This window comes from Metarhizium album (assembly GCF_000804445.1).
Source record: "Metarhizium album ARSEF 1941 chromosome Unknown scaffold_14, whole genome shotgun sequence".
Lineage (NCBI taxonomy): Eukaryota > Fungi > Ascomycota > Sordariomycetes > Hypocreales > Clavicipitaceae > Metarhizium > Metarhizium album.
In genome coordinates, this window is record NW_024467588.1 from 55,962 (window position 1) to 82,188 (window position 26,227).

The 26,227-nt window shown below is 55.1% G+C and overlaps 10 protein-coding genes across 10 annotated transcripts; 4 read left to right on the forward strand and 6 right to left on the reverse strand.

Moving 5' to 3' along the window:
* Nucleotides 1-246: 246 nt before the first annotated feature.
* On the forward strand, nt 247-645 carry MAM_05461 (uncharacterized protein; the record flags this gene model as incomplete). The annotated part of the gene is made up of 1 exon (XM_040824259.1): nt 247-645. One exon carries the CDS (start codon nt 247-249, stop codon nt 643-645), a length of 399 nt encoding a protein of 132 aa, XP_040677584.1.
* Nucleotides 646-1,110: 465 nt separating this feature from the next.
* Nucleotides 1,111-1,740, reverse strand: MAM_05462 (60S ribosomal protein L20; the record flags this gene model as incomplete). The annotated part of the gene is made up of 1 exon (XM_040824260.1): nt 1,111-1,740. The coding sequence occupies one exon, from the start codon at nt 1,738-1,740 to the stop codon at nt 1,111-1,113; it is 630 nt and encodes a 209-aa protein (XP_040677585.1).
* A 605-nt stretch (nt 1,741-2,345) lies between these two features.
* Nucleotides 2,346-3,077, reverse strand: MAM_05463 (Ceramidase; the record flags this gene model as incomplete). Its single annotated transcript, XM_040824261.1, has 3 exons — nt 2,346-2,529; nt 2,603-2,720; nt 2,783-3,077. 3 exons carry the CDS (start codon nt 3,075-3,077, stop codon nt 2,346-2,348), a joined length of 597 nt encoding a protein of 198 aa, XP_040677586.1.
* Nucleotides 3,078-5,830: 2,753 nt separating this feature from the next.
* Nucleotides 5,831-7,605, reverse strand: MAM_05464 (M protein repeat protein; the record flags this gene model as incomplete). The annotated part of the gene is made up of 3 exons (XM_040824262.1): nt 5,831-6,940; nt 7,002-7,490; nt 7,549-7,605. 3 exons carry the CDS (start codon nt 7,603-7,605, stop codon nt 5,831-5,833), a joined length of 1,656 nt encoding a protein of 551 aa, XP_040677587.1.
* Nucleotides 7,606-8,977: 1,372 nt separating this feature from the next.
* MAM_05465 (uncharacterized protein) lies at nt 8,978-9,892 on the forward strand (the record flags this gene model as incomplete). The annotated part of the gene is made up of 1 exon (XM_040824263.1): nt 8,978-9,892. One exon carries the CDS (start codon nt 8,978-8,980, stop codon nt 9,890-9,892), a length of 915 nt encoding a protein of 304 aa, XP_040677588.1.
* A 1,128-nt stretch (nt 9,893-11,020) lies between these two features.
* On the reverse strand, nt 11,021-11,668 carry MAM_05466 (uncharacterized protein; the record flags this gene model as incomplete). The annotated part of the gene is made up of 2 exons (XM_040824264.1): nt 11,021-11,426; nt 11,481-11,668. The coding sequence occupies 2 exons, from the start codon at nt 11,666-11,668 to the stop codon at nt 11,021-11,023; spliced, it is 594 nt and encodes a 197-aa protein (XP_040677589.1).
* A 3,348-nt stretch (nt 11,669-15,016) lies between these two features.
* MAM_05467 (CCR4-NOT transcription complex) lies at nt 15,017-17,079 on the reverse strand (the record flags this gene model as incomplete). The annotated part of the gene is made up of 4 exons (XM_040824265.1): nt 15,017-15,077; nt 15,145-15,652; nt 15,714-16,743; nt 16,825-17,079. 4 exons carry the CDS (start codon nt 17,077-17,079, stop codon nt 15,017-15,019), a joined length of 1,854 nt encoding a protein of 617 aa, XP_040677590.1.
* Nucleotides 17,080-17,943: 864 nt separating this feature from the next.
* Nucleotides 17,944-18,692, forward strand: MAM_05468 (deacylase; the record flags this gene model as incomplete). The annotated part of the gene is made up of 5 exons (XM_040824266.1): nt 17,944-17,950; nt 18,008-18,186; nt 18,266-18,308; nt 18,380-18,573; nt 18,642-18,692. 5 exons carry the CDS (start codon nt 17,944-17,946, stop codon nt 18,690-18,692), a joined length of 474 nt encoding a protein of 157 aa, XP_040677591.1.
* Nucleotides 18,693-19,739: 1,047 nt separating this feature from the next.
* Nucleotides 19,740-20,998, forward strand: MAM_05469 (40 kDa peptidyl-prolyl cis-trans isomerase; the record flags this gene model as incomplete). The annotated part of the gene is made up of 3 exons (XM_040824267.1): nt 19,740-19,964; nt 20,033-20,159; nt 20,238-20,998. The coding sequence occupies 3 exons, from the start codon at nt 19,740-19,742 to the stop codon at nt 20,996-20,998; spliced, it is 1,113 nt and encodes a 370-aa protein (XP_040677592.1).
* Nucleotides 20,999-21,535: 537 nt separating this feature from the next.
* MAM_05470 (GTPase activating protein (BUD2/CLA2)) lies at nt 21,536-25,339 on the reverse strand (the record flags this gene model as incomplete). The annotated part of the gene is made up of 1 exon (XM_040824268.1): nt 21,536-25,339. One exon carries the CDS (start codon nt 25,337-25,339, stop codon nt 21,536-21,538), a length of 3,804 nt encoding a protein of 1,267 aa, XP_040677593.1.
* Between the last annotated feature and the right edge of the window lie 888 nt (nt 25,340-26,227).

Sequence of the window (26,227 nt, forward strand, 5' to 3'; positions counted from 1 at the left end):
AAAACCCCACGACAGAAACCGTACTCTAACGTGGGTGCGTGGCCCAGTATATGGCGCTGGCGCAATCAGTACGGAGAAGTGCTTGGCGGGCTAGGCACCGGCATCGGCGACGGTGACCGCGGCGTCATTTGCGGTCGAGGAGAAGACTGTCTGGCCGCCAAAGACCGCGAGCAAGAGGTCGACTGCGACGCCCAGGACGCGCGTGACAGCGGCACAGCCCCATGGGTCAATGAGCCTCCCGTGTGGATGACAACGTCGACCCCTTCGCCCCCCGCCCTGGGTGTGTCTGACAGCCCGGCGGGATCCCCTTTCGGGCCGGCAACTCCTCTCGGGGCGCTCATTGAGGAGGAGCGCCACGAGCGCACCCCGTCCCCCCAGCTGGGCCCCGGCTATGAGCGCCATGAAATCGAAGGAATTGGCGGCAGGGTCAAGCGCAAGCTGGTCCGCATGGTCCGCATCGGCGCCTGCGTCCCCGAGTGGGACGACGAAAAGGGCCTCGGCGGCCGGGTGCTCGAGTCGGAAATCAAGGGCTGTGCCCGGAGCTGGTGCGGCTGGTGCTGGAGAGTAGTTCCCGGCAAGAAGGACCTCAACGTGGACAAGGCTTCCTTGTTCAGCGGCTGCGGAAACCGCCAGTGCGCCCTGTAATACCTTGTATCAATCCTGCTCTTGATGTCCTCGGGGCGTTTGTCACCGGAATCTCTGCAGGTGGGCCGCTGATCGCCACACGCCATCTTTGCTCGGCATAGTGTCTGTAATGTAATGCCTGCCAGGTGCAAGCTTCTCAGAAAGAAGAGAAGAAAAAAATCAATGCCGGGGACATTGCCGTCGTGCCGTTAAACCAATATATTCGTAGTGAGAAAAGGAGCTGGTATCTGCGCCCTCTGCATCGACACTCTCTTGGCCTTTATACATGACCCGGCCGGCTTCCCTCTTTCCGCAACAGCAAACTCGCGCCCGCGGGATCCCATTTACATATCCTACAGGAATGTTCCAACCTCATCTTCGTCCTGGCATCGCATATGATATAAAAGTATACACGGCACCGGCACCCGCGGGGGGGGGGGAAGGTGACACGGGTTTTTGCGCCGCCCACGCCCACGCCCACGGTGATTACAATTGTCCCCGGTAGACGAGCTCGGCTCTCAGCTTCCTGTCCTCCCGTGCCTGCGTCTTCTTGGGCCCCCACCTCGCCGTCTTGCGGTCCATCTTGGCCTTGAGCCACTCGTGGTGCTCGCGCGACGCGGGGGCCGCCATCTTGACAAACACCTCTGAGCAGTCGAATTTCTGGGCGAGCCTGTTGACGCTCCACTTGATGGGGTCCTGGGCGCGCAGCCTCCTCATCTCGGCGACGTCCTCCTCCTGCAGGTTGTACCGCGGGTTGCGGTGCTTGTAGCGCATCCGGGGGGGCAGATCGGCCTCGGTGAGCGGCTGGGCGTGGGGGGCCGGCGCGCCCGGGCGGTTGCGCATCCGGAGCAGCGCCGACCTGCGGGGGTCGCTGGGCGGGAGGAAGATGAAGGGCGTGTGGGCGGGCGAGGCCTCCGACGCCGGGGGGTTGTAGATGATGCTGTCGGCGGCGGGGAAGGCGGCGGCACGGTCGGGCAGGAAGGAGTCGTGAGGGGCGATCTTGAGCGCCCGCTTTGTTCGGGCGGCGGTCTTGTGGCCGCGCCTGGGGACGAGGGGTGCGCGGCAGGCGGTCGCCAGGAGCTGGGCCACGGGACGGACGAGGAAGCGAAGGTCCATGGCTGCGGATGGCGGGTTACGGGTGCTGGGTGAGTCCGTGGAGAGCAGCGGGACGGTAGCTCGGGTACATCAGTCGCGGTCGAATAGCGTGAGGAGTATCGTCCTGGCCGGCGGCACCGGGGATTGGCGAGAGGGGGGGCGGTGCTTGGCCGCTTCGTGCGCGCTCGTGACGGAGACGAGACGCGGGAGCTGCGTGGAAATTTGGAGTTTTATGTGCACAGCCCGAGGATCTGCTTACATAAGGCGCCGGTGTCTCGTCGGCAGCGCCAATAGTGGCTTGGCATGAGGTCGGCGGGTGACCCACCTGCGTCGAGGCGAAGGGGGGGGAAAAAGTCTCGCAGACAGAAATCACTACGACTGTTGACTTTTCTACTTTTAAGACTAAAGACGCGCGTTGTTGTTTTCCAGAAGGCGGCATTGCGAATGTGCTGCCGTGTCCAAAAACCAAGAGCTGCTGATGATAAATCTACGTCGCTGCGCCTGGGAATTCCGCACCTCCCTCCAACCAACCTCGTACTCCGTGGCAATGATAAAGAGCAGCTCCAGAGTCGTCCACCTTAACGCCAGACCGGAAACATTGATGAACGCATAGTACCCTGCCGGCCTCACGCGGTCTTGCCGTCGACACCATTCGGCTTGCCTGGCTTCCCCAGTCCCGGTACGTATTTCGCGGCAAGGGGGACAGGCCAGGCAAGCGACTGGGTCGGGTCGGCGGAGACTTCGCCGGACGTCATTTCGTCGACGAGCGCAACGGCGATGTAGCCGCCGATTGCAGTGAAGACGTGCCACCTGCGCAGGCGCGGTTAGTAACGGTGAGCGGCGCGAGCCTCGGCTCCGGACCAGTCGACCTCTATCCACTCACCATCCGTGCAACTCGAGGAAGAATGCGGCGGGCAGGCCAACAGACTGCCTCACGCGGTTCAACACGCCGCACGCCCACTCGTCAATGAGCCAGACTAGGAAGCCGAAGGCGAAACTGACTGAAGAGAAGCCTCGTTAGCCAGTGAGACCCTCCTTTGCCAACGGGTGCCTGCAAACGTACGCGTGCCGAACCTAGCGACCTTTTCGACGTTGGTCCTGATGCGCGGATCGGGGACTTGCTGGGAGATGAGCCCGGCGACCCTCGTGGCAATCATGTAGACGGCAAAGCCAAAGGTCGTGGCGTGCAGCAGAAACTCGTCCATGAGCATGTGGGTGGCCATGACGATGGTAAAGAGCGCCAGGAGAACGACGCCCGCCGTTTTGGTATACCGCTCCGACCGGTTCAAGGTCAAGATGCGATACAGCAGCGGGGTCGTGAGAAGATGCATGGACAACTCGTCGGCTACGCCGGACATGTGTGAGCTTCAATCGGAGTCACGCGACGGAGGAGGTCGACGCGGTCGAGGGCGAGGGCGACGTACACATTTGCGTGTGGTATTTGAGCGTCATGTGGTATCCGGCAGAGCACACTCCCACCCCGATGAGGCCGCAGTAGGAAACGAGGCGCGAGCCGTTCCTCCGCCCGTGGGCCAGGCCGTAGATTCCATAGGCAACTGCGATTCTGGATTGTCAGCGCGCGACGGGTTCCGCCGGGCTTGCGGGCCGGCGGGATGGATGTCTGGCTGACCGTATACCAAGCTGCTGAGGGTGTTGATGAACTCGGCAATGTACCGCGTCACGAGATAGTCCTGTCATGGCGGCGCGACCTGGTTAAGCCTCGTCGTTGCACCGGCGCGCGCTGTGTCGTCCCGACTCCCGGCGACGGGCCAGATGACGTACCTCTTCGCAAAAGCTGGAGCCGTGTAAGCGACGGGGACATGGGAGACGGTTTCGTCATAAGTCAAGACCTACTTTAAATATGACGTGGGCGCTCCCCAAAACGGCTTTACTGGCTGGAGTTCCATGGCATGCATAGGTCCAAGAGCAATGGCAGAAGACAACAAGGGCGGCTTTGCCGTCGACGTTTGACTTTTCCAAGGCCAAGTTCATGGAGTTCTGGAATCCCGGGTGCCGACAAGTCCGGTTTAGCAGCCAGTGATTGCCAGCGGCCGCCAGTGGCCCGCCAGTGGCCCGCCAGTGGTTGCGCGTTGGGGAAAGTGGGGCCAGCGGCAAGCATCACATGCCAATCCGATTGATCAATTCGTCCCGACTCCCGATCCCGACCACCACCAGAGGTCCGTCTCCCGCGCCACATTAGTCATCGTCTCTTGCTCTGTTCACGGGAAATGCAACATTTTTATCTTGGCTCATCGGTCCCAAATCTAGGCCAATGAAAATACTGTCCTGGCGCGGCATTGGACAATACCTACCGAGACGATGTCGGCATTGCCCTGATGCACCTCCAATGCTGCTACAGCATCGGACACCCGGCTGCAAGAATTGCTCCATTGTCCCATCGAGCCGCTTTTGTTCACTCCTGCATCACAATCTGTTCGAGCATCAGGCTCGACAGCGCACCAACTAACTACCGACTAGGTTTCTGAATTCGGCCCGACCCTGTTTTACTTTGGCGGCCCAGTCCGTCGCTCGACCTCTTTGTGCCGCGACGTCTCTCGCCGTCTGGACTGGCACCTCAACACAATCAAAGGGATAAAGTGGGCAGTGTTTCAGCAGCCGCCCCTCGACTCTCGACGAGTTTCCAGCATCCTTGCAACCGCGCCAGGAGAAACACCCACGGTTTCGAGGAACGTAGTTCCAGGGCACAGATCCCCCGTCCTCTTCTTCACTGTCCCAACCACGGGGACGCTCCGGACCCGAGTGTGACGACATCAGAGCGGCGCGCTTCAACGCTGCCAACGCCCAAGACGCCAACGTGACCTTCAAAGTGAACCGGAAGTGATACCATGGCGCTTTTTGCGGATTCCATGTGGCCAGGACTTCCCCTCAAGGAGCGGAGACTGACAGACGGATAAACGGTGGGTAATGACGGGCAGATGTCTTCAAGATGATTTTCAATCTCACTGGACGCGTTCCCGGGTTCGTTTAAAGTTGCGTACATGACGAGAAGCTTAGCAGTCGTCTCGTCAACGCGCCCAAGGGTGAGGATCCAGACGGGCACGTCCTTGGGAGTCATCAGTATATACGGAGTACGTCATTCTTATATTGACAAAACATTTTCCATGGTGTCCAACGTAAGCTCGTCTGAGACGTACAGCTCATGACGCGTGATGAGTGTTAGGGGCACAGCACCCCTATCACTGGCACCATTTAAAAAGGCATAATTCAGCGTGATACCATCTAAAGGTTCCCTGGTTCTCGCAGCAGGACTGGATCTAGTGCCTCGAGCTCGTACGGAACCTGGTCTGTTTGTAGCATGCCTGCTTCTGCTTGCACTACCACACGGGTCTTGCCCAGCATTGGACGCCCGGACAGACAGGGCATACTTGGCCTTTGCCGTCCTGGTCTGCTTTGGCGTCAGAAGGGTCGGCGCGGGATTTCGCGATTTCTGGAAGCGGCGGTTACATGGCATCGGTAACAATTGACACCGCCACGTTTGCCATTTGCCACACGACCGACGGCCGGCTCTGGCTGCGTCCACTCGGGGTTCATTATCCTCATATCGTCGTGCGAAAGTGACATGGACGGCACGGCATGTTCAAGAAGCTCTGGAGGTGTTGAGGATGATGAAGGTGTTTGCAGAGGTTGAAGAGATCAACTGGTGAAGGGGCCGAAGAGAAGGAAGGAATATGGAGCACTTGATTGAACCGGCAAGGTCTTATGTAGATGAATTCTTGTCCCGTGCGACAGCGAGTCGTGTCATGTCGAGCTCGACATTCCATGCAACGCGGCACACAGGCTATAGCAGTCTTGGGCATGTTCAAAATGTGTTCAACGAGCAACACGAGCAACCTCGAAGGTGGGTGTGACACAACTTGCTTTATCCCGATATACAAAAAGTACAAGCACGCCGCCAAGTCATCAACCGTGTTCGTCGTGGCCATGTCAGCTGCAAATGGTGCAGAACACGCCGCAGGGCCCCCGGATCGGGCCTGCTCGAGGTGCCCTCACGCCGACATGGCCCATCCAAGCGCCCTGTTGAGACGCCTCTGAGATGTCACTTGCATGACTCATGTCTTTGGCAAACTGTACAATCTGACTTCACGCGCAGCTACACGTCGAAAATATCACCAATTCCCTCGCCTCCGCCCCTCCTCATGTCGACAATGTCCAGCCGCCACCCCTCCCAGTGCTTCAGAGTTCGCTTGATCTCTTTGATTCGCTCCAGTCTCTGTTTTGACTCTTCTTCTCGGGCCTTGCGAAAGGCGTCCTCGTCAAAGTCAAAGTCATCGTCGTCCATCAAGTCGTGTTCAGCACCTCCACCTCCACCGCCGGCCAGGGCGTTGAGTCCGTTGGTGAGAAAATCGCCCAAGCCACTGCTCGAGTGCATTCTATGTGACGAGTGACCCATCGACCCCCCGGAAAGGTCCACGTCATGAAAGCCTGTGTTCGTCGCCTCCATTTCTCGGCGTTTCTCGATCCATTGCCCGCTTCGCAACTCGTGCACTTGGTGTTCAAGGCTTCGAATCTTCCTTTCAAGCCGTAATCGTTCTTCGTTCTCGAGCTCATCCACGCCCTCATCGTCAAGACCGCCACCGCCTTCTGCGGACCTGCGGCTGCGAAGTTTCAGGTTCTCAGTTTCCAGCCGCTCCACCTTGGTCCTAAGGTCCTTTGCTTCCTTTTCAACACGCTCCTTGTCTTTTCGCAGAGCCTGAGACCTGGAATCCTGCTCCTTGTGAATGGTGGTCAATGTGGCCACCTTTTTTTCCAGCGCGTCAATCTTGATCTCCAAGTCAGACTTGGCCTTTGTTGTTTCCTGCAGGTCGTTCTCAAGCGTCTTGACTTTGACTTCTGCGCTTGAACGCTCACTGCCCTCGCGAACTGCCTTATCTGTTGTTCTCTCAAGATTGCGTTTCACATCTTGCAGCTCTCGCTGTGCCTTTCCGGCAGCGGCTTCGGCACGAGCAAGCTTTTCTTCAAGCGCATTTACTTGTTCTTTTTCCGTCTCGGCGCCAGATTCCTGCCGCTGCACACGAGCTTTCAACGTGGATATTTCAATCTCCATGGACTCGATGGTGGACTTCTTGGCGTCCAGTTCAGCCTGCAGCTCTGACGAGGGCGTAGCAATAGATATCGAGGACCGATGGGCATGGGTTGAGCCCCTCGAGACTTGTTGCTGTAATTGCGTGTTTTGTCGTTGAAGCGAAGCGATTTCGCTCTTCTGCATCGCCACTTGTCAGTCTCATGTGATGTCTGCTGATGCTTGGGAACGGCCGACTTACCAATTGCTCCGTCTCATGGTTTGCTCCACCCTTGGCTGAAGAATCGCCGTCAGCCTCACGTAGTTCAGCGAGCTCGTCCTCTGCCTTTTTCCATCGTTTTTCCGAGTCTGAAAAGTCTTTGAACAGCTTCTTGTTCTCCTTTTCTAATTCTTCGATGCGAGCAACCTGCTTTCTGTAAATATCGGGTGCAGTGTCACCATCAGGGCTAATGGGGCCTGGCGACGTGCTTCCACTCGTGCCTGCACGAAACGATGTTGACCTCATCTTGGACTGTTGAGCCATTGATGGAGTTGCCGATGGCGATTGGTCGTCTGTCTTTTCGTCTTCAACGGTCTTATCATTGTCTTCGGCCCTGTCTGTGACAGGCGGTTCGGACGTCTCAGCCTGCCCTTCAACATTCGGGGACGGAATTTCAGAAATCTCATCATTATCTTTGGCGTCATCCTTCTTGGCATTCTTTTTGCCCTTCTTCTTTTTCATTTGCTCGACCTATACTGGCAATTAGAAGCTATGGGAGGGGAGCTGGGGCAAGGAACAGCATGCTCACGCGCTTTCTTGCCGCAGCGATCTTTTCCTGGCGCGCCTTTTCGTCGGCGTCGGCCATGTTGAACGATGAACTGCGTGTTATATGTCAATTCCGTGCGCACAAATAGATTCCCGAGCACCAAGGTCGGCGCAAGATGACGATTGTCTCGATGTTTGAGGAGGGGATGAAGCTGCCGTGAATTGGACAAGACCTACTCCGTACTCCGTAATGTGGGACAGGTGGCCACAGCTTGGCCTGCTCTCCCAGCTGTTGGCGGCACGCATCGACGTCGGCCAGCTGCCAGGGGTGGAGCCATGGCGGCAGGCGGCAGGCAGCAATCGAAGGGAAGGGTCGCTCCTGCCCTCGGAATCTGACCGCCCAGCTCGTACCAGAAAAAATCTCGACCGGCCACGGTGCGAAGATTGGTCGTGCATCAGCGACCGACTACACATCGTCATGCCTCGCCAACTTAGCTATCGACTGCTATGTGGAGAGTCCTCTCTCCATCTCTAAGAGCATGAACTGGACAGGAGTGCGCGCCCGAGCCCAGAAGAATAGAAGCCAAGACGAGGAGCTGTCGCGACAACGAGACTTCTTTGCCAAGGGTCGTATGCGACATGCTGTAGAAACCAAATTGGTGGCGGACATTGCAGAAAAAGGTGGTCGGAACGTTGCAGAAACCCCGACCCAAGGAATCTGTTGGACAAGACCGCCATCAGTCAAGAAGAGGCATCGAGGAAGTCCAGCGCCGAGCCCGTCACCGCCACTGAATCCCACCACAATCTCGCCGCTACGACGTGAGGAAGCACCTTTGCCGCTCAATGAGAAAGGGGCCAATGTACGCACCACCCTCGATACCGATATTGCTGCCAAGAAACAGAGGCTGCTGAGAAGAGACGACTGGACAGGAATATCCCTTCAGAAACCCCTCAACATAAATTATCCGCAACCTACAAAATTACAACATGACGGCTTGCGTCGAAATCCTCGTCACGTCATCAATTCCAGAGCGACCAGGGAAATGTCCACCCAGTCGAAAGCGGATGACATTCGGGTCTCTGTCGGGAGTCAAATTTTCAGATAGAGTCAGGATGGTAACTCCCTTAGGAGCCTCAAAGGTTCTCAACATCAGTCATCCGCCTTGTCTTCGCAGGCATCTGGAAAGCAACACATGCGCAAAATTGGATCATCAGGACGAACCGGCAGCTGCCACAATCCACCCTCCGACACAGAGTCAGCCGCCGCAGCTCATTCATCCAGCCTGAGCAATCGCTCTAGCGGCTCCCTGAGTCTGCAGCATTTGTCGTGGTCAGATCAATCGTGCAGCACTATCAGTTCGGCACCTCGTGGTGACAGTTCCCCTCAGTCGCTCTACCACCCACGGCCACGACGCTCGATTGTATCAAGTCTTCTGCATGGAAAATCCCCCAGTCCAGAATCGGAGTCGAGCATGAAAGCACAAGGCAGCAGTCAGCGCACATCTGGCATACTTGCACCGCGCGACCCTCGGCCAAATGTTGACGACATCACCTGTGAATATAAGAATCTCCTAGGTATCAGTCGACCTCCGAACTTTGCCAAGTCCAGAACACAACCTGAACTGCGGAACGCTGAAACAATGCATACCAACCACTCATACGCTGCCCATGGTCCCGAGTTACCTGTGGCGGCCCCGAGAGTACTGGACGCACATAACGGTCCCGTCTATGCAGGAACAAAGCATCCGTGGTTGCTTTCTGCAAAAACGCAAACATACCCGCAAACGATAGCAACGTGCGACTCAACGGCATCCAAATGCCGCCTCTCCCCCGCCAGCAGCTTGATGTATGGCAATCTCTCATCCACGCCATTACCTGGCGGACTAGATGCACAAGGTCTCGCGGGCATTCTGCAAGAACTCAACCAATACCCACAGCGTCACAACCGAGACAACACCACCTCTGAAAACCTCCCAGCTCACCCGCATCCTACACAAGACATTGCCGGTCTCCAAAAGCCATACCAAAAACGTCTTGGGAGTTCCGAGCTGAGCAACCCCGACTCGATAGTCAGCAATGTCGCACAACACCCTTCGTCAGCAGCCCTCGAAACACCAAATATCAACTCACATGGCACCCACCCACCATCCGCCAGACGAAAACACCCCTCGGCTGGAACCCATCAACCGGCGTTACAGACGGCGAGCTTCAAGCCAGACGTTGTATACCGCCAGCCCCAGCCCTTCATCGGCAAGCTGGCCCTCCCCGAGGCACACCGTGCGCCGACGTATGCAGCGCAGTTGTCGACCGGCCGTGCGCGGAAACGGACGGCGGATCGTCCTGATATTCGAGCATTGCCAAATCACGACCAGGACCCAATCGAGTGATCTTGCCGTGTCGCCGTGCTCCCCAGGTTATACGTGTCAGGTCAAGGCTGGCAGAAGGGAGGGGGGAGGACAAGGAAACCACACCTCCATTCTCCGGAGCGCACCGCATGATGTATCATACCACGGCGTCTTTGCCGCACAATGCAATCACATCAGTTCCAAGCTCCCCCGGCTCGATATGCCGTTCAACTCAACGCCGCTCGAGTCCCGTCGTGCCCGCCAAGGCTGTTGGACCTCGGGAGTATATTCAGCACAACCCCAGCAAATAGCCAACTGCTGACCAGCCCATGCAGCCCGATTTGCCCTGCCAATGCGCCGCGCAAGTCACATCACTGCGACCGCAAACCTTCTAGAAGACTTGCGCTTCCCAAACGCCGGCCTCGGTCCACATGGCGTCTTGGTCCAGGAGATACATCCACTGTGGCGGTGTCCCTTCAACCTGGACGAGCAAGCGGGATACCACTGATGCTGCTGGTCCCCACGATGCGATCATGCAAGCCCGGTCTCGCCAAAAAATCGTGAAAACTAAGATGCCTGGAGGGGTCAACTGCCCTGACTCCGCCGCGTCTACTGGTGGGATAGTGTCTCGGTGGCACACCAGTAGGCATGTCAGATGGTCTTTTTGTCTCGGTTGTTGGCGACATGTCGGATGCCATGTGGTGGTCTTGGTGGCTTCATGACTGGACACGGCCGTCGCCAAGTTGACTGATGGAGCATTTCTTTGGTTACGATTCCTTCCAGGCAACGAGGTAGCTCGACGGGTGATCTTTGCCCTTGGGCATTGGAGTTGTATGTTATCTTTTCTTTTCTTTTCTTTTCGTCTTCGCGGAAGAGATTGTGCAATGTGATTTGTTTAATATTGTATAGATACCTCGTGCTCATTGATTCGTCGGTGTTTCAATTCTACTTGTGCACCGTGGCGGCGCTCCAGGCTGCCTCTCAACGTATATACACACACATTGGTATCTACTTATTGGAGGCGACGCAAAACTGGCCAGCAATTTTGACGGCCACGTCTGAGCCGCCACAAGGCGATCAAGCCAGCCTCACCCAAAGTGTGCAAACCAGGGAGGTCCAATTATTGAAGCAAAAAAATATATCCGCAAAGAAAACCAGGTCCTGGCGTCATTAGCTTCTGCGACGGGCCTCCTTTCGCTTTGGCTGACACGTAGTCTTGCACTTGGGACACTCGTAGCCGTCTTGTTCAATAGGGATTCTCTTGAGGCACTTTGAGCATCGCCACCAGTTTGACGACACTCGTCGGCCTTCCAGCCACTCCTCGTTGACGGACCCGCCGCGCTTTTCAATGTCTTCTTTGTGGAATTCACGGAGATGGTCACGGAAGTGGTCCAGCCGGTGGAACGGGTCGCGGCGGCGAGAGCATCGTGGGTAGTCGCAGCTGAACGAGACCTTTTGTGAGTCCGAGGCGTGTCGGTGTTTGTAGTGGCGGTCCAGATCCGCTCTCCGCTTGAAGGGTTTGGCATTACACCCCGGGTACAGGCAGCAGACGGGGTAGTCGCGGCCGCTGTGTGATCTGTACGGTTAGCAGCCGGCAATGGAGTCGTGGACAAGAAACGTATCAACGTACGATGACTTGGACCCTCGCTCTTCAGATGATGTCCGCGGAGAAGGAGTATCTCGCTCTCCATCAAGATTCGGGGAGGAATAATGCCACGTCGTAGCAGACGAAGACGGGCTCCACTGATGGTGTACGGGGCTGGGAAAAGTGCCTGTCGATGACGGGCTCTGAAAATTGGGATGCAATCCGTTGGGCATCGGCGACGCAGATATGGGAGAACCGTGAGCGCTCCCGCTCTCGGAGCGGCAGGCACGCGATGACGAGTCTTCTTGGTCATGCGGCTTTGTGGCCCGTGACGACGTCTCACCGAGTGGGAAGTACGGTGGACTCGTGTCATAATATTGCCCGAATGAATACTCCGTGTGTTGTATATTCAAGCCCCGCGTAGTGTTCATCTCGAACGACACCAAAGACTTTTCGTCAACCTTGTTGCGACGGAGGGTAGACAGGACGATGCTGTCTTTGTTTCCTGTGAATAGTACACTCCGTCATGGACGGAGCGGTTGATGGAAAAGTTATCCTATCAACAGAAATTCGTCAAAAGAAGGTGGTCTTGGGAGATTAAAGTTGAGCTCATGGACACGAAATCACCCTTGCGCTACAAGTAGGGAGTGGCGGATGTAAGCGTTCACTCAGAACTCACTTAACCTGCGCCTTCTTTTCAAAAGGGGAGTGCCTTCTCAAGGTTGACCATGGAGTTGTGTCCAACGTGATCAATAGGACGGACACCTGAGCTCGAGTAACAACAACTCTGTGAGAGCAGGAGAGCCAAAACGAAGCATCAGAGGAAGGCGAGGGTTTTCTAGAATGTGGAACCCTATGTAGGGGATGTGGTTATTCTGTATGGTATGTACAGGAAAGGTGGACGGGCATGGTGAACAAACAATGGGACATTTCAGGCTGTGACCCGGCCGAGTGGGAATCGGGTTCAGAGGCCAACAGGTCCGAGGCCAACAGGTCAAGGTTCGAGACTGATGTGAGCAATACGTATCCAGGCTTATGGCTCCAACGTGAGTCAAATGCTTGCGTGGTACAGAGAGGCAATGCCACGGCACAGAACACAGAACAGCAGCATGCGGAGGAGACCAAGGCAAAATCGGCACAAGGCCGCTGGCAGTTTGAGAGCCAGACGGGGTGATGGATAAGCCAGGCCTGCGTGGCTGCGTGGCCAGGTGCAAGGATGCTTGAAGTGCAAAGACAGGGCCAGGGCCAAAGCCCTTTCAAGAGTGAGGCTAAGCAAGCGCAGATACTCCGTACTGGTCAATACTCCATACTCGACGACAGCAGATGCAGCAACGCTCTCGATTCGGAATCGTCCAACAGAAACATGGCTGCAGCCCCGAGACGAGAGCGCATGGGCGGGCCGGCCAATGGCAGCCGGCCGGGACCAACGCTGTTGGAACTTAGCCTTACGACTCGCTTTAGGGCTGACGAACCGATGGCCGTCCATGACCGAGATATTATGGGGAGTGTTTGACAGCCACTTTCCCTGGCCATGGTAGACCATTCGCACAAGTTCGTCCAGGAGAGGTGCCGTAAGACCAAGGGAACCCAAACACGAGTTTCCCGCTTCAGGGAACACCACGTTTGTCCTGTAGCCAAATCGGTGGGTTTCGGGTCAGGTGAGAGATCAGCATAGGCGTGAACACGGGCCGTGTTCGTTCGTACCCAAGTTCTCCGCACTCATGGCGAGAAGATGCCGCTCGCTGTCTGTACCTTATTGCCTACAGGTAAGCAGCCCAGGGCTCAATGTCGAGTTGAGCCAACGCTTCTTCAGACAGCAGTGCGGTGCAGCGACTGCACTTGGATGGACACGTAGTGAAAGCAGTTACGGAGCAGCTCGCAAGCCAAGACGGAGTTACCGAGCCAGAGAGTGAATCAGTGAAGTTGGAGGGTGACGAGGACGAAACGCCCACCGTGTCGATGCCAGCTTTGTGTGCGCGTAGCTCACAGAGAGCCTTGAGGGTAATAAGTCGGACTAACTAGTTGGTGACTTGTCAGATGGTCTTCAGACGAGGTGGAGACAAGGGGACGCATCTAGGAAGCCATCATGTCGTCTGTCTGGGGTCGTGGAGGGCTATGGCAAACCGTATTTGGCCTGATAAGGTTTCTCGCTTATGGCGTGATATCATCAGTACCGTAATCAGTTGTCCTATACCCATCGACAAGACACATGCAATTGACCAGGGCCTCGATATGTAGTGTTTTCTCAATTTTATTTTCCTTCAAAAAAAGGGTTGCTGCCGGCACAGCTTAGAACAGGATGCAGCCTGTTTCTGGTGCGACAATAAGATGTCGTGCAAGGCTCTGCAGTGATCATTGTTGCTCTGTCGGCTGGGAAGCAGCCGATCGATCGATGCAGGTCAAACTCGGGTGCAGCCTGCGAGAGACACAGCACCTCGTCAAAACGTAGTTTATTAACGAGGTACTTGGTAGAGGCCGTAAACGACGTTGGCCGAATACAGGCTGGTGCATGGTTCGTAGTATTCGAGCCGATATCGTGGGGTCCGTGTGACGTCTCATTTCCCTGGGGCTTCCAGTCGACCGTGGTTGCGGTTGTACTCGGTAGATTGCGTTGCTCTGCCTCGTCAGCCACGGTCGTGGTATGTCTTTCAGAGTTCAGAGCAGAGCACCCATCATCGTTGATGAGTGTCCCGAGGAAACCAGTGAGCCTGACGAGGTGCCTGGCCAATGCCGTCGCTGCTTGACCAACGCCATCCGTGCGACCGTCGTGGCTCGACCCCGGCCGGCGCCTCGCAGAGCCGCATTCCTTTGCTGTCGCTGTCGCTTGATGAGCACGTGGGCGCTTGGGGTAGAATGATGCAAAAGCGTGTCGCTTACGGTAGGGCGCGATGTAATCATGAGCCTGCCGATGGAGGATTTTGACTTTGTTGAGGATGAGTCAACAACATTGAACATTGACGAACGAGCTTCCCTTCGCCTGCCAGTTGATCGACACATTGGCAGCTGCATGGGCTGCGGTGCCGAGCAGAACGTCAACTGGGAACAGCCGTCCACGGGCGGTCAACTGGTGGTGGCTGGGGGCCCGTTGTTGCGCAGCAAGGCCGTTGGACTCGGGCGGGCCATGGGCTGTACATGTACGGAGTACATGGAACTACGTACTCCGTACAGGGGCAACGTTCTCGCTCCATCCGTCGGCGTCAGCTTACTTCGGTACACAGAGGCCTCCTGGCGCGCGCTGTTGACCGATTCATGCCACCGTCACTGTCTCTGGTCGACGGCGCACGCCGTCTTTTGATACTACAGTCGCCCTGATCATCTCCGAGGCATGGACGAAGCCACCAAACTACGTGCAGCGAGACAAAGTCACAAGGGCTTGCACAACCGCCGTCATCGGTGTCATCAAAAAAGCCGGCCTTGGTTCATCACTTGACCAAAAAATATAGCAAACACTATCCCATAACCCGGTGTAGCTTGCCGCTACATCAAATATCTCCAGAACACCGAGCCGAGAGAATACGGGATCAAACACTGTAGTCAAGATACAAGCGGCAATCGAGGGGTGCGACGGTACGCTGCCGACATCACACCTCGTCTTCGAGGAATTTGTAGGCAAACTTAAAGTCTGCCTTTCTGCGGTTCATCCTGCCCGCTTCCTGTTAGTCGGCCACAACACGCAGCATCACCGTGGTTAGCGTAGGGGGCCACGTACCAGGTGCTTTCGTAGTCAAAGAAGCGGTATGTTCCCTGCTCAAACTCCTCCGTGATATTTTTGGGCTCCTCATGTCGCTGGAACCACGTCTGATATTGCTTGTGGAATCGCCAGCTCTGATCCTTGAGTGCCTTGGCAGCGAGATACTGCTGAGCGGTTCCCTGCTTGTAGTAAAAGACATAGAACAGAGTGTCGGGGTCTATTCTTCCATACAGGCGAGGGTCGTCAAAGATGGGTAGCGGTTCGCGAGGAAAGCCGGACCCCGTTTGAGGCATGGGCAAATCTGGTCGGTAATTTCGAGGGACGTCGGCATCTACCACGTCTGGCAAGGCCGCCTGGCTGGCCGCCATCAGTCGCAGTGTGGGCTGTGAGGATGGGTGCATGGGCCGTTTCCTTGATGCTTCATAAGAATCGACTAAATCTTGCAATGATGAAGGCAAGTGGTAAATGGACTCCTCTGGCTCCTCCACGATCGGCTTGATACCGTTGGTGGCCCCGTTCGCCTGGACTGTTATCGAACATTCGTTAGCACGAGGAACGAGCCGGGCAAACATGTCAGCAGATCTCACCAGTTGAGCTGTCCGCGTGCTGGGCAACAGCAGGTTGTTTTCCCGCGGCCTTTTTCTTGGACGGCTTCGTCGTGATGGAAATGTCGGGCTCGGCTGGCTGCGCTGGGGCTGGGGCTTTCGATTCTGAGCTTGTTGCTGGTTGTGCTGGAGTGATGGCCGGGGAATCTGTTGCGCTTGTTCTCGACTGAACTGGTGGCAGAGGCGATATACCCACGCTCGATCCCGGTGGCGGCGGCAAAGGCGCAATCCCTACACTGCCCTTCTCGCTTGCGGCCGCAGCGGCCGCGGCAGACGCATACTTGAGACCCTCTCCTGCTGGTCTCGCAGGTGCAGCAGCAGGCTTCATTGACGAATTTGCAACACCACCGCTAGTAGCTGAAGATAAAGGGGTATGGAGCGTAGCAAGTGCCGGCAACGGAGACCTGGTCTGCGATGACGCTTTCCGCCCCGAGGCCTCGATTTCCTTGGGTAACTTCCTCGAAGGTTTTGAGGACAGATCGGGCTCGGGAGTAACTTCATCCTGAACGGATTGTGCATCTTGAGATGAGCTCTTTTCGTTCTCCTGAACCATACCATACGTGCCTTCCTCGTCCTCCAAATCTAACTCGTCGTATATGCCCTCGTCTTCTATGAACTCGTCATTCATATTATCCGAGACGTAGTATCGAATATTCTCCTCCATTTCGTTTACCTGCTCCGTCTCAAGAGCACCGTTTTCCAAAGACCTTCGAATAAGCTCCAGCTTGCCTTGGTGCCATTTATGCCTTTCTATGATCCGGTCGATCTCGGCCATCCGTTCCGCCTTGGCGGCCTGGCCCTTGCCCTTTTTCATCGTCGCCTGTATGGATTCGCTCTCGGCCTCTAGGGACTCGATTTGTTGTTCCAGGTCGTCGACCATGTTACCGAGGAATTCGCAAGCCTCGACCTTTGCCTGTTCCTTTGGATCCAACTTGGCCGCCGCCGATAGACCCTCCTTGGAGTAAGCCTTGGTTTTCATAGCCTTCTCGACGGCTTTGAACTTTTCCATTTGCTAAGAGCGTGGGTTTCGGGGTCAGTATTTTATCGAACAGAAAGGAGTTTTTGTTATATCGGTACGTCGTTGGGCACCAACCGTCTCGATGAGCTTGCGATGCTCTAATAAAGGAGCCTTGTCCTTGATGTCGTTGCTCGCCGCCCATGTTTTGATCTGATCTCGCAAACGTTGGAGCTTCTTGATCTCGCGCTTGAGGTTGTCTTCGAGCTTTTCCTTTTGTGCTGGGTTATTCGACTGTTCGATCTTGTCGTAGATGGCTTCAAATTCAGCGACCCCCTCGGCCACCTTTTTGAAGCACTTGTCGACTTCTTGTTGTAATTTCCTCGCCGCCATATTTTCGAAAGTGATGACCTTCCAAGCCCCAAGCCCCGTGCTCTTTTCCCGGTCGTGAGGTGTCTCTTTTTTTTTGGATTTAGATCAGTTTGAGCGGCGCGCCCTCCTGTCACCCCAGCGAAGACAAGAAGTCGGCCCCTTGGAGTGTTCTGGATGCAGAAGTCGCGCAGGTAGAGGAGATGTCCTCGAACTTCAGTACGGCGATGTAGAGTCGTGACTAGTGCTGCCTGTCAATGCGCAGGTGGGAGATGTGGTCGTTTGCCTGGCGTGATGCGGTGGGAGTTAAATTTGCATCGACGTGACGAATTGACAGATTGGAAAGGTCACGGCCTTGTGGCTGACTAGCGGAGACTTGTACCTGCATGTGCTTCGACGGTAGCGACTGTCAAATTTGCCAACGGCTAGCGGGCGTTCGACTTGCTACATCATATTAAAATGGAATCAATTGGTTTTAAAGATTGATTCAAACGTCAACAGACTTCGACTTGGCTCTTGAAGTTGTCCTCGCCGCGACTGATGGACAGTTTTCCTTGCATGGCACTATCTAAGAGTACTGGCTTGCACAAACTTGCTGCTAGCCAGACACACACTAGAGAGCTCACATGACACGGGACTCCCGTGCATTGGACCGAAAGGCTGGATTGAACGCTCCATAATGCGATGGCATATTGCTCATGCCAATGACTGCCGTTGTACTCTTCTTGCTCCCTATTCCCCGTATCGGCATTGCGGATGGCCACGCTGGATTTTGTGGTTTGGCGGTGACTTTTAGGCCATGTCCATGTCGTTTTGTGAAATCACTTTCGTCCGCTCCTTTTTCTTCACCGAGACCTACTTGATCGCCTTGCTCACCCCATCGGCACTATGAAAGGTACATTCCACCACCCATGTACTGAACCTGCCTCTCTGACGCAATGTCTTCGTGTAGCCATTCTTCAGCGGGTGCTGTCTGCTTCGGTGACGGTAGACAAGGAGGTCATTTCATCGATTGGGCGTGGGGTGCTGGTTTTCGCGGCCGTGGCACCTGGTGACTCGGAAAAAGAGGCACAGCAGATTGCCAACAAGGTTGTCAAGATGAAACTTTGGAACGATGACAATGGAGGAAGGGTGAGTCGTATTATTGAATCCTGTATTACCATGGGCTGCATTGCTCTTTATTCGTACGTGTTGCTGACCGGCTGAGCAGTGGAAGAAGAGCGTCACAGACATCAATGGCGAGGTGCTCTGCGGTATGTGGTTCTGCAGCTGCCGAGATAGGAGAGACTTGTTTTCATGAATGGGCTCTGACTGTACTGTTCAGTTTCGCAATTTACTCTCCTCGCGCGCACGAAAAAGGGAACCAAGCCTGACTTCCACGGGGCTGCGGCACCCGAGGACGCACAGCGGCTGTACCACTACTTTGTTGATCAAGTGAGGGCGGGATATGACGCGGAGAGAGTCAAGGACGGGAGATTCCAAGCCATGATGGAGGTGGCATTGGTCAATGACGGGCCGGTGCGTGGCGCTTTTGGTGTTTTTCTGATTGCTGACTCATCGAAAGCATGCAATTGACACCTCTGCAGGTTACTCTTGAACTGCAATCGGGAAGTCAAGACGGCGACAAGTCCGAGTGAGAGAGCCTTGAGTGCCAGTGTCAAGGATAATGAGGCTCAGCGCACCAAGCCAGAAACGAATGGATAGAGAGACTAGCTGGGTGGTTGTATCACTGGCCGATCGCCCATGGTTTACTGTCAAATGCATAAAACAGGCGATGCATTTAGATAGACTCCCAGAGGATATAAAATTCGAGACGGGCTTCGCGTTTGCTCACCCGTTCACGCATCCGCACATTGCGCGCGCGCGCCATGGGCCATGGCGGCGTCCTGCACAAGTCTGTGCTGTGCATACCGCGCATCGAGGTCAGCTAGAAACTTCCACAGCTCCGACTGGGAAGGTGCAACCCCACCATGGCATTTTAAAGCCCGGGTGCGGTGCGGTGCCTTATAACTTGCGCGTTGTCTCGAACAATGAACAGTTTCTAGCAAACCATCAGATCCCATATCCCGTACTCTGTACCACGAATTTCCTCCAGCCAGGCGATCCGCAGCGCATCTCTGTCCTCAGTCTGACGTATGGGGGTTGATCTCGTCTCTACAGCCCCCTCAAGACCGGCCAAGCCATCTGCCACGCCATTCCCTCCCTGTAAGTTGCCGTTTTCTCTTCTCGCAGGTTTCACATCGCCGCGCACCATTCGACGCCCGACAGATTCTCGCCCGTCCTATTCCACACATGTCAAGGCAAACCGTTCTCTCGTCTTCACGCCGCCTTGTCCCTTGCCTCTTTGCTCGTCAACATTGCATTTTGCCAAGCACACAGCTTGGCCCGTTTGTTTATCAAATCTCCAAGCGAGCTCGACCCTGCGACCTGAGATAACCCCGCATAGTCAAATGTCGAGACTCCTGACGGCATTATTTCATTATATTTGACCACTTGCGCTGACACTCGTTGCCAGCTGGAATTGAATCGTGTGTGCCTCCAACTGCCACCGAGGCCATTTTCTCTTCTCCTGGACTTCCTTCGCGACGCGCTTTGGGACCAGGGATACCTTTGTCTACACATCTCTTCGGCTCCAAGTCATCTACTCAGTTTCCTGGAGACATCCATCCACGAAATCATTCATCATGGCAAGTGAAACCTCGGTCAGACCCCGTGTGTTTTTCGACGTCTCCATTGGCGGCAAGGCTGCCGGCCGCATCACAATGGAGCTTTATTCCGACTTGGTTCCCAAGACTGTTGAGAACTTCAGGTGTCTCTGCACGGGTGAGAAGGGCATCGGCAAGTCTGGGAAGCCGCTGCACTACAAAGGCTCCGCCTTCCATCGAGTGATTAAGCAGTTCATGATTCAGGTAAGGCTGATGCGTTGACGCACGATTTCGAGTGCCTCAGGTGTACCCCCGTTTGCTAATGACATTAGGGTGGTGATTTTACTGCTGGTGACGGCACCGGCGGGGAGTCTATCTACGGCAGTAAATTCGAAGATGAAGCATTCCCTTTGAAGCATGAGAAGTCATTCCTTCTCTCTATGGCCAATGCAGGACCCAGTACGTGCTATTCTATTCCGTGATGAGAGTTGCGTTTGTTGTCCACCCTGTTCAGATTGTGTTACTAACCAAACGCAGATACCAATGGCTCTCAATTCTTCATCACCACCGTCCCTACTCCTCACCTTGATGGAAAGCATGTTGTGTTTGGTGAAGTCTTGAACGGAAAATCTCTCGTTCGCCAAATCGAGAATCTCAAAACAGAAAGCGGCGACAAGCCCATCAAGGAGGCACTCATTGCTGACTGCGGCGAGCTTAGCGGCGAGGAGGCACAGAGAGCCGATGTTAAGCAGCCTGACGCCATGGGCGACCCTCACGAGGACTACCCTGAGGACTGCAACGGTGAACTTGACGCCAAGACCATCCTAAAAATCGCAACCGACTGCAAGGACTTTGGAAACAAGGCGTTCAAGGCAGGCAACCTCAATGTCGGCCTAGAAAAGTACGAAAAGGGCCTGCGATATCTCAATGAGGACCCGGATCTGGACAACGAACCCGCCTCCACTAAAGAAAGCCTGGACGCTCTCCGATTTTCGTTGAATAACAACTCGGCTCTACTCAGCATCAAGCTCGAATCCTGGGACGACGCTATCCGCCACGCCACCTCTGCCCTCAACGTCACGGGTGCTTCTGACGCCGACCGCGCCAAGGCCTTCTATCGCCGTGGTGTAGCTCATGTACGCGCCAAGGACGAAGACGCTGCTCTCAAGGATCTCGAAGAGGCGATCAAGTTGGCTCCCAACGATGCCATGGTGGCCAAGGAACTTGCTTCCGTCAAGACCAAGGCTACTGCGAGAGCAGCAAAGGAGAAGGCTGCGTTTACAAAGTTCTTTTCGTGAGTGCAAGTGACGGTGTCTAGGAAGTTTGTCTGGAATTTGCTTCCAGAACACGCATGAGAAATAAAACGTACGTAGGGCATGTCCTTGGACATATATGTTGAAGTTCTGAATTACGTGCCGCCAAAGTTGGCCCTATCATGGAAAAAAAACGACCTTCCAGTGTATTTTGTATGTATATTCCATGCTCGGCCATTGCTGCCGTATTCCGGCACTGCACTGCGTCGTGTTCAGATGGCAATGAAACGAGCCGTAATTTTGAAGATGCATCCCGCGCTGGGTAGACACAGCACACTCACTTCTCCAATCATTGGCCCGTCTCCTCTGAAAGCAAGGAGCAAGCTTGTCGAAACATATGTTACCCATGTACAACAACGCCAATACTTTTTTTCCCCCAACACAACGCTGGCCACCTACCCAAAATTTATTTCCGAGCAAAGCCGGCTCGATGCTGTTGAAATCGAATTCAAGAAAAAAAGGGGAAAGAGAAAGTGAAATGAATGAAGTAGACTGGTCATGGCCATGACACAAATGCGAGGGTCATCTGGATCCCTTTGCGTCAGGGCTCTCTGCCCGGCCCCCTATTCTCATGATGCCATTCAATATAGTTCTGCCCATTTTGCCGTTCTTGCCGCCCTTGCTGGAACCTCCCATGCCGCTCACTTGACGCAACCCACTGGCCTTTCTGCTGTCGAGGCCGTCTCTGTCGCGGCGCCACTCCTTGCTTTTGCGGCGGGAAATGCTTTCGTCTCCGCCGCCGTCGCTGCCCGAACTCCCAGGTGGTCGGTCATCGCCTGACGTGTGTGGTAGGGAGTAAGGGACGCTGAGGGACTCTATGAGGGTGGCTTGTTCGAGCGTCTCGGCAAGTTGCTCGGCCACGCCGCATCTTGCGGCGTTTGCTGCGCGTGTGCGCTCAACTTGGGCTAAGCAGGCGTCGGCGCGTTTTTGCAGGCCGGTGCATAGCTCGTTGAAGATGAGGAGCTCGCCATCTGCCTGGCCCCTCTTGACGTCTTCGGGGCGTGAATCGACCCAGATGCGAACGAGGCTTGCGAAGCAGCGAGCATGGTCAATCAGATATGGTAAGCTCGGGAAGCCTTCCTTGGCTGTGGGACTCAAACGACCTAGTATGGTGATGGGTGTACTGTAGGCCGCTGGAACGCTCTTGACGCCTACGCGTTCGGCGGGGATGCCACACACTTGATCAATGTAGTCGCGAAACACGGGACGCTGACTAGTCAAGAATCTGTTCATGGGCTCCATCCATTCCTCGCGTTTCCCAAAAGTGGACATGTTGGACATCTTTTGCAGCACCTTTGCAATCAAGGTCAGTGTCCGCTGAGCCTGGGGCTGGGGGTGATCCCGCAGCAGACCAAAGAGTTTGGGCGAAAGGATGGCAGGGCAAATGAAGCGAAGGAACAAGAAACCAGATACGGCAGTATAGGCCACCGTACGGAGGAAATCGCCGTAGCGGTCCTCAGCAACAGCCCGGATATACTTCAAAATATGCCGTAGCTCGCTTGGCAAATTGCGCGCGGATTCCGCAATGCAAAGCCACACTTCCGTGGTATACTGTATCAGTCGACTCCATCTCTGGTCAATCTCTGTACCACTGCAGTGAGGCAGTCTACTGGTATCAACCTCGCAGTCGGGGTTCAGCTCGTTTATCTCGGCAATCTTGTCCTGTAGCACCTGTTCCAGGTACTCCATGCCCAGGCGCCGCATATGAAACTCGAGAGATTGTGTGAGCAAGGAGTTTCCTCGGAATAGCAAGTTGGCTTCACCAGCAAGTGACTTGCTCATGTCTCTCACAATCAGCTCCCGTTCACTGGCAGACTCGATCGACTCATTCGACTTCAAACGGTTGCTGTATCGAAATTTTTTAATGGAGGCCGCATTTCCGATGCCGTCGATTTCGTCCTCGACCAGCGCCATTAGCCATTCAGCCGCATGGCCAGACGCTTGGAATATATTGAGGAAGTTCTCGGACAGGCGACGTAGCTGACCCGGCAGGGAAGTCGATATCATCGTCGTCAAACCCGAGGGAAATCGGTGAAGGATTTCGGATAGTGGTTCATACTCGACTGCAAGTAGCGCTATCTGTTCAGCATGGGATATTTTGATCAGCATGGAACCAATCGGCTGTTGCTTGTCGTCCATAATCTGGAGCCAGTCCTCATGGTCCTTGCCGCGTTGAGGTTTATCTAGGGCAACGTGCACAGTCCCGTACAACACTTCCTGGCTCGCCCCGGCGCGCACTGGGCCTGGCCCCGTCGATGCCACGTCAGAAGTGCCATCGGTCCGCTTCAACACAATAGACACCTCCTGTACGGTATGCGGCAAGTCGACAAATTCGCAGTCTTCTCTCCAGTAGGGGTTCTTGGTTGCCGGCTTCGTCGTGGTTCTCGCGCGGACTTCCCCGTCCAAAATCACTTCGGCAACGTAATTGCCAACCAAAGGATCCTGCCCAGCCTTGAAGGGCTTTTCATATACATGTGCTTCAAGACCTGTGGGCCGAGCTTTGACTTTTGCTTCCGTTACTCTTACGCCAACAGTCTTTTCTATCCGGAATGTCTCTTCAGAGGTTCTCTCCTCCAAATCGGCCACTTCCCGAATGGAATCTTGATCGTCAGCGTCCAATTTGTATAATTCTGGCATTGCAAACGCCCTAAGCAATACAAACCACACCTCGAACTGTACGCGATTATCCAGAGCCAAGTAAACAGGCCGAAAGATGGAAAGTTTTGTGGCGGTGCTAGCATATATGGGAAAGACTGCAAGACAGAATTCCTCGTCTAGAACTGTGTGGTCAAGTTGCTGAATAGCACATCTCGACAGTTGTGACAGTTGTATGACACAGAGAGGCGAATTATCGTTTTCAAGTAGCAACTTCAATTCACCGTCATCTTGGAGGATGCTTGATATTTTTCTCCAAGCTGCGCCTGGTGACAAGACGTCTCTGGTGGATGATCGCTGTACTAGGTCGTTGGCAGAGCCCGTAGAGCCCTTGTCCCACAGCAAAATCGTCCCGACTTTGATAATGGTCGCAGATTTGGGCCCTTCTACTACTGTTCCTGTTTTATTAATGGCTGGTCCAATGATGCCGACACGACTGTTGTTCCCAGGCCCATTCTGCGGTCGTGTTGAAGCCAAAGCTCTTGTTTGCTGCCAACACAAGAGTGCAGCAAGCCACAGATTCCACTCCTCAGGGGCAACAGGGCGCAAATACAATTCAGTCGTATGGTCTGTCGCAAGGAGCTCGAGGCAATCTTTCTTATCATCAGGATGGCTGGTGGGAAGGACAATACAGCCACGAAGATCGGGGATAAGGGCCGTGAAAAACGGCCCAGCCTGGCCCGAATTAAACATGAGGCACCCCTTTTCGTCATCAATGTAGGCAGTGCCATCCTGCCAAACACTGCCCTCGTCCTCCATTTGATATTTGATTTCGCCACGCATTCGGCCACCAAGTGTCTTCATCAACATGATCAGCTTGGTAGGTTCAGAAGCATCAAGAGGCAAAGGGAATGAGTCAACTGAAGGAGATGGTGTGGGAACTGGCGATGAAGGTCGAGATGCTTGTCGTTTTAGCAGTCGCTTGCCTGACTTCTTGTCCTTGTGCTTAGACGGCGTTTGCGGTGTGGACGGCTCCTGGAGTCGGAAAACATTAGTTGATGAGTGGCTGATGGCCTCAATTGCAGGGCCCAGGGAGCGTTGGTCATCAAGGAAGTGTTGTGACCCAGATGAGCTGACACTACCAACCCGATGCCTTTGGTCGGTCGTTGTGGGTGTGCGTTGCGACATTAGCATGGCGGCATCTAACGTCCTTGTCCGAGGTCTTATTGACGCGCCGGGGTGTCTCTGCTGTTGCTGCAGTTGTGGCCCTTGCTGAGCACCAGCTTGCGATGGCACAGGGGATGCGGTGGGTTCGGCCACATCGTATGAATTGTCGTCAACGTTGTCATTCAACAACACCATGCCTTGTCGCCGACTTGCGCCTCTCGGGGCGGTCACAGGAGAACCATGCTGCGTATCGCGATGCATTGTTGATGCTGAGCTGTCAAACGCACTAGCGCCAAGTCGGCGGCCATCGGGTCGGCTGTCTGGAGTTGCAGAGCGCATGCTGCCGCTTGTTTCCGGCCTGAATGCCGCGCGGAGGGATGATGAGGCGACTATGACAGCAGCAGAAGGCGGGCTGTCGACAACATCGGGCGCTGCTTCTACTGGCGGCGAAGGAGGTGGGACTGTAGGTTGCTTGGCACTCTGGAGAGTGTCCCGGATCCGCGATGGTTGATTGTCTCCAGAGTCACTACCGTTTTCGGTGGAAGGAGGTTTTTGTCTTTCCATATTTGTTGATGGCATTAACTTACTATGCCATTTCCTGATTCCGATCGACCGTTGGTGCTACATTGAGAGCTCGTGGATCGTTGTTGATTCTGTTCACAAATCTCTTCAAGGATGCGCCCCCTTGTCCCTCGTTCTCAAGAGTCAACAATCCCCAATATCGTGGCCAATGTTGGCCACGGCGATTGTGTTCCTGCGAGGGCACCAGCAGCCTCGACAGGAAGCCCCTGGGGTGAGCAGACGAGGTTGCCGACCGTTGAGGACAGGCGAAGCCGGTTTGCCCCGCGTCTGATGTCTCTGAAATAGGAGTTATTTAGAATAGCCAGGATCAGCATGGAGCAGCCATTCCATGCGAAAGAATGACGATAACGTGGTCCGTATAGTTGACGGGCCCTCTCACGGCAAGCAAGAGGCTGCGACGGCAGTTGGTCATAGGGCGGAGAGTCCAAATGGCATGCGAGGGCTTCGCAAAGCCGGCTTGAGGGAGAAAGGCGACGGTCTGTCAGACAACGTCGTCAGGGCCGAAGTTGGAGCAAACCTGGGATTATCTGGTCGCTGGTCTCACTTCTGGATGTCTCGGCGTGGATGTCAGGTGTGCGTACGGAAGAGGGCTGGTCGACGGCAGGACAGCATAATTCCGTATGGCGATTCGACAGGTCGGTTCCTTGCAGTGTCGTCGGTCGGGGCGGCGTATGCAGCAGAATGAAGTGGTCGAATCGCCGACGGAGACGGTGTTGGAGACGGTGGTTGAATGTGAACTTTGGCGTGAGAGCGGGGAACTCGACCAGTGCATTGGCGAGCTGGAACTTGGGGCGCGGGCGACTATGTAGTTGGAAGCAGGGAAGGTGCGAGTGAGTGAGGCGCTCCTTGTACATACGAAAGTGAACCGCT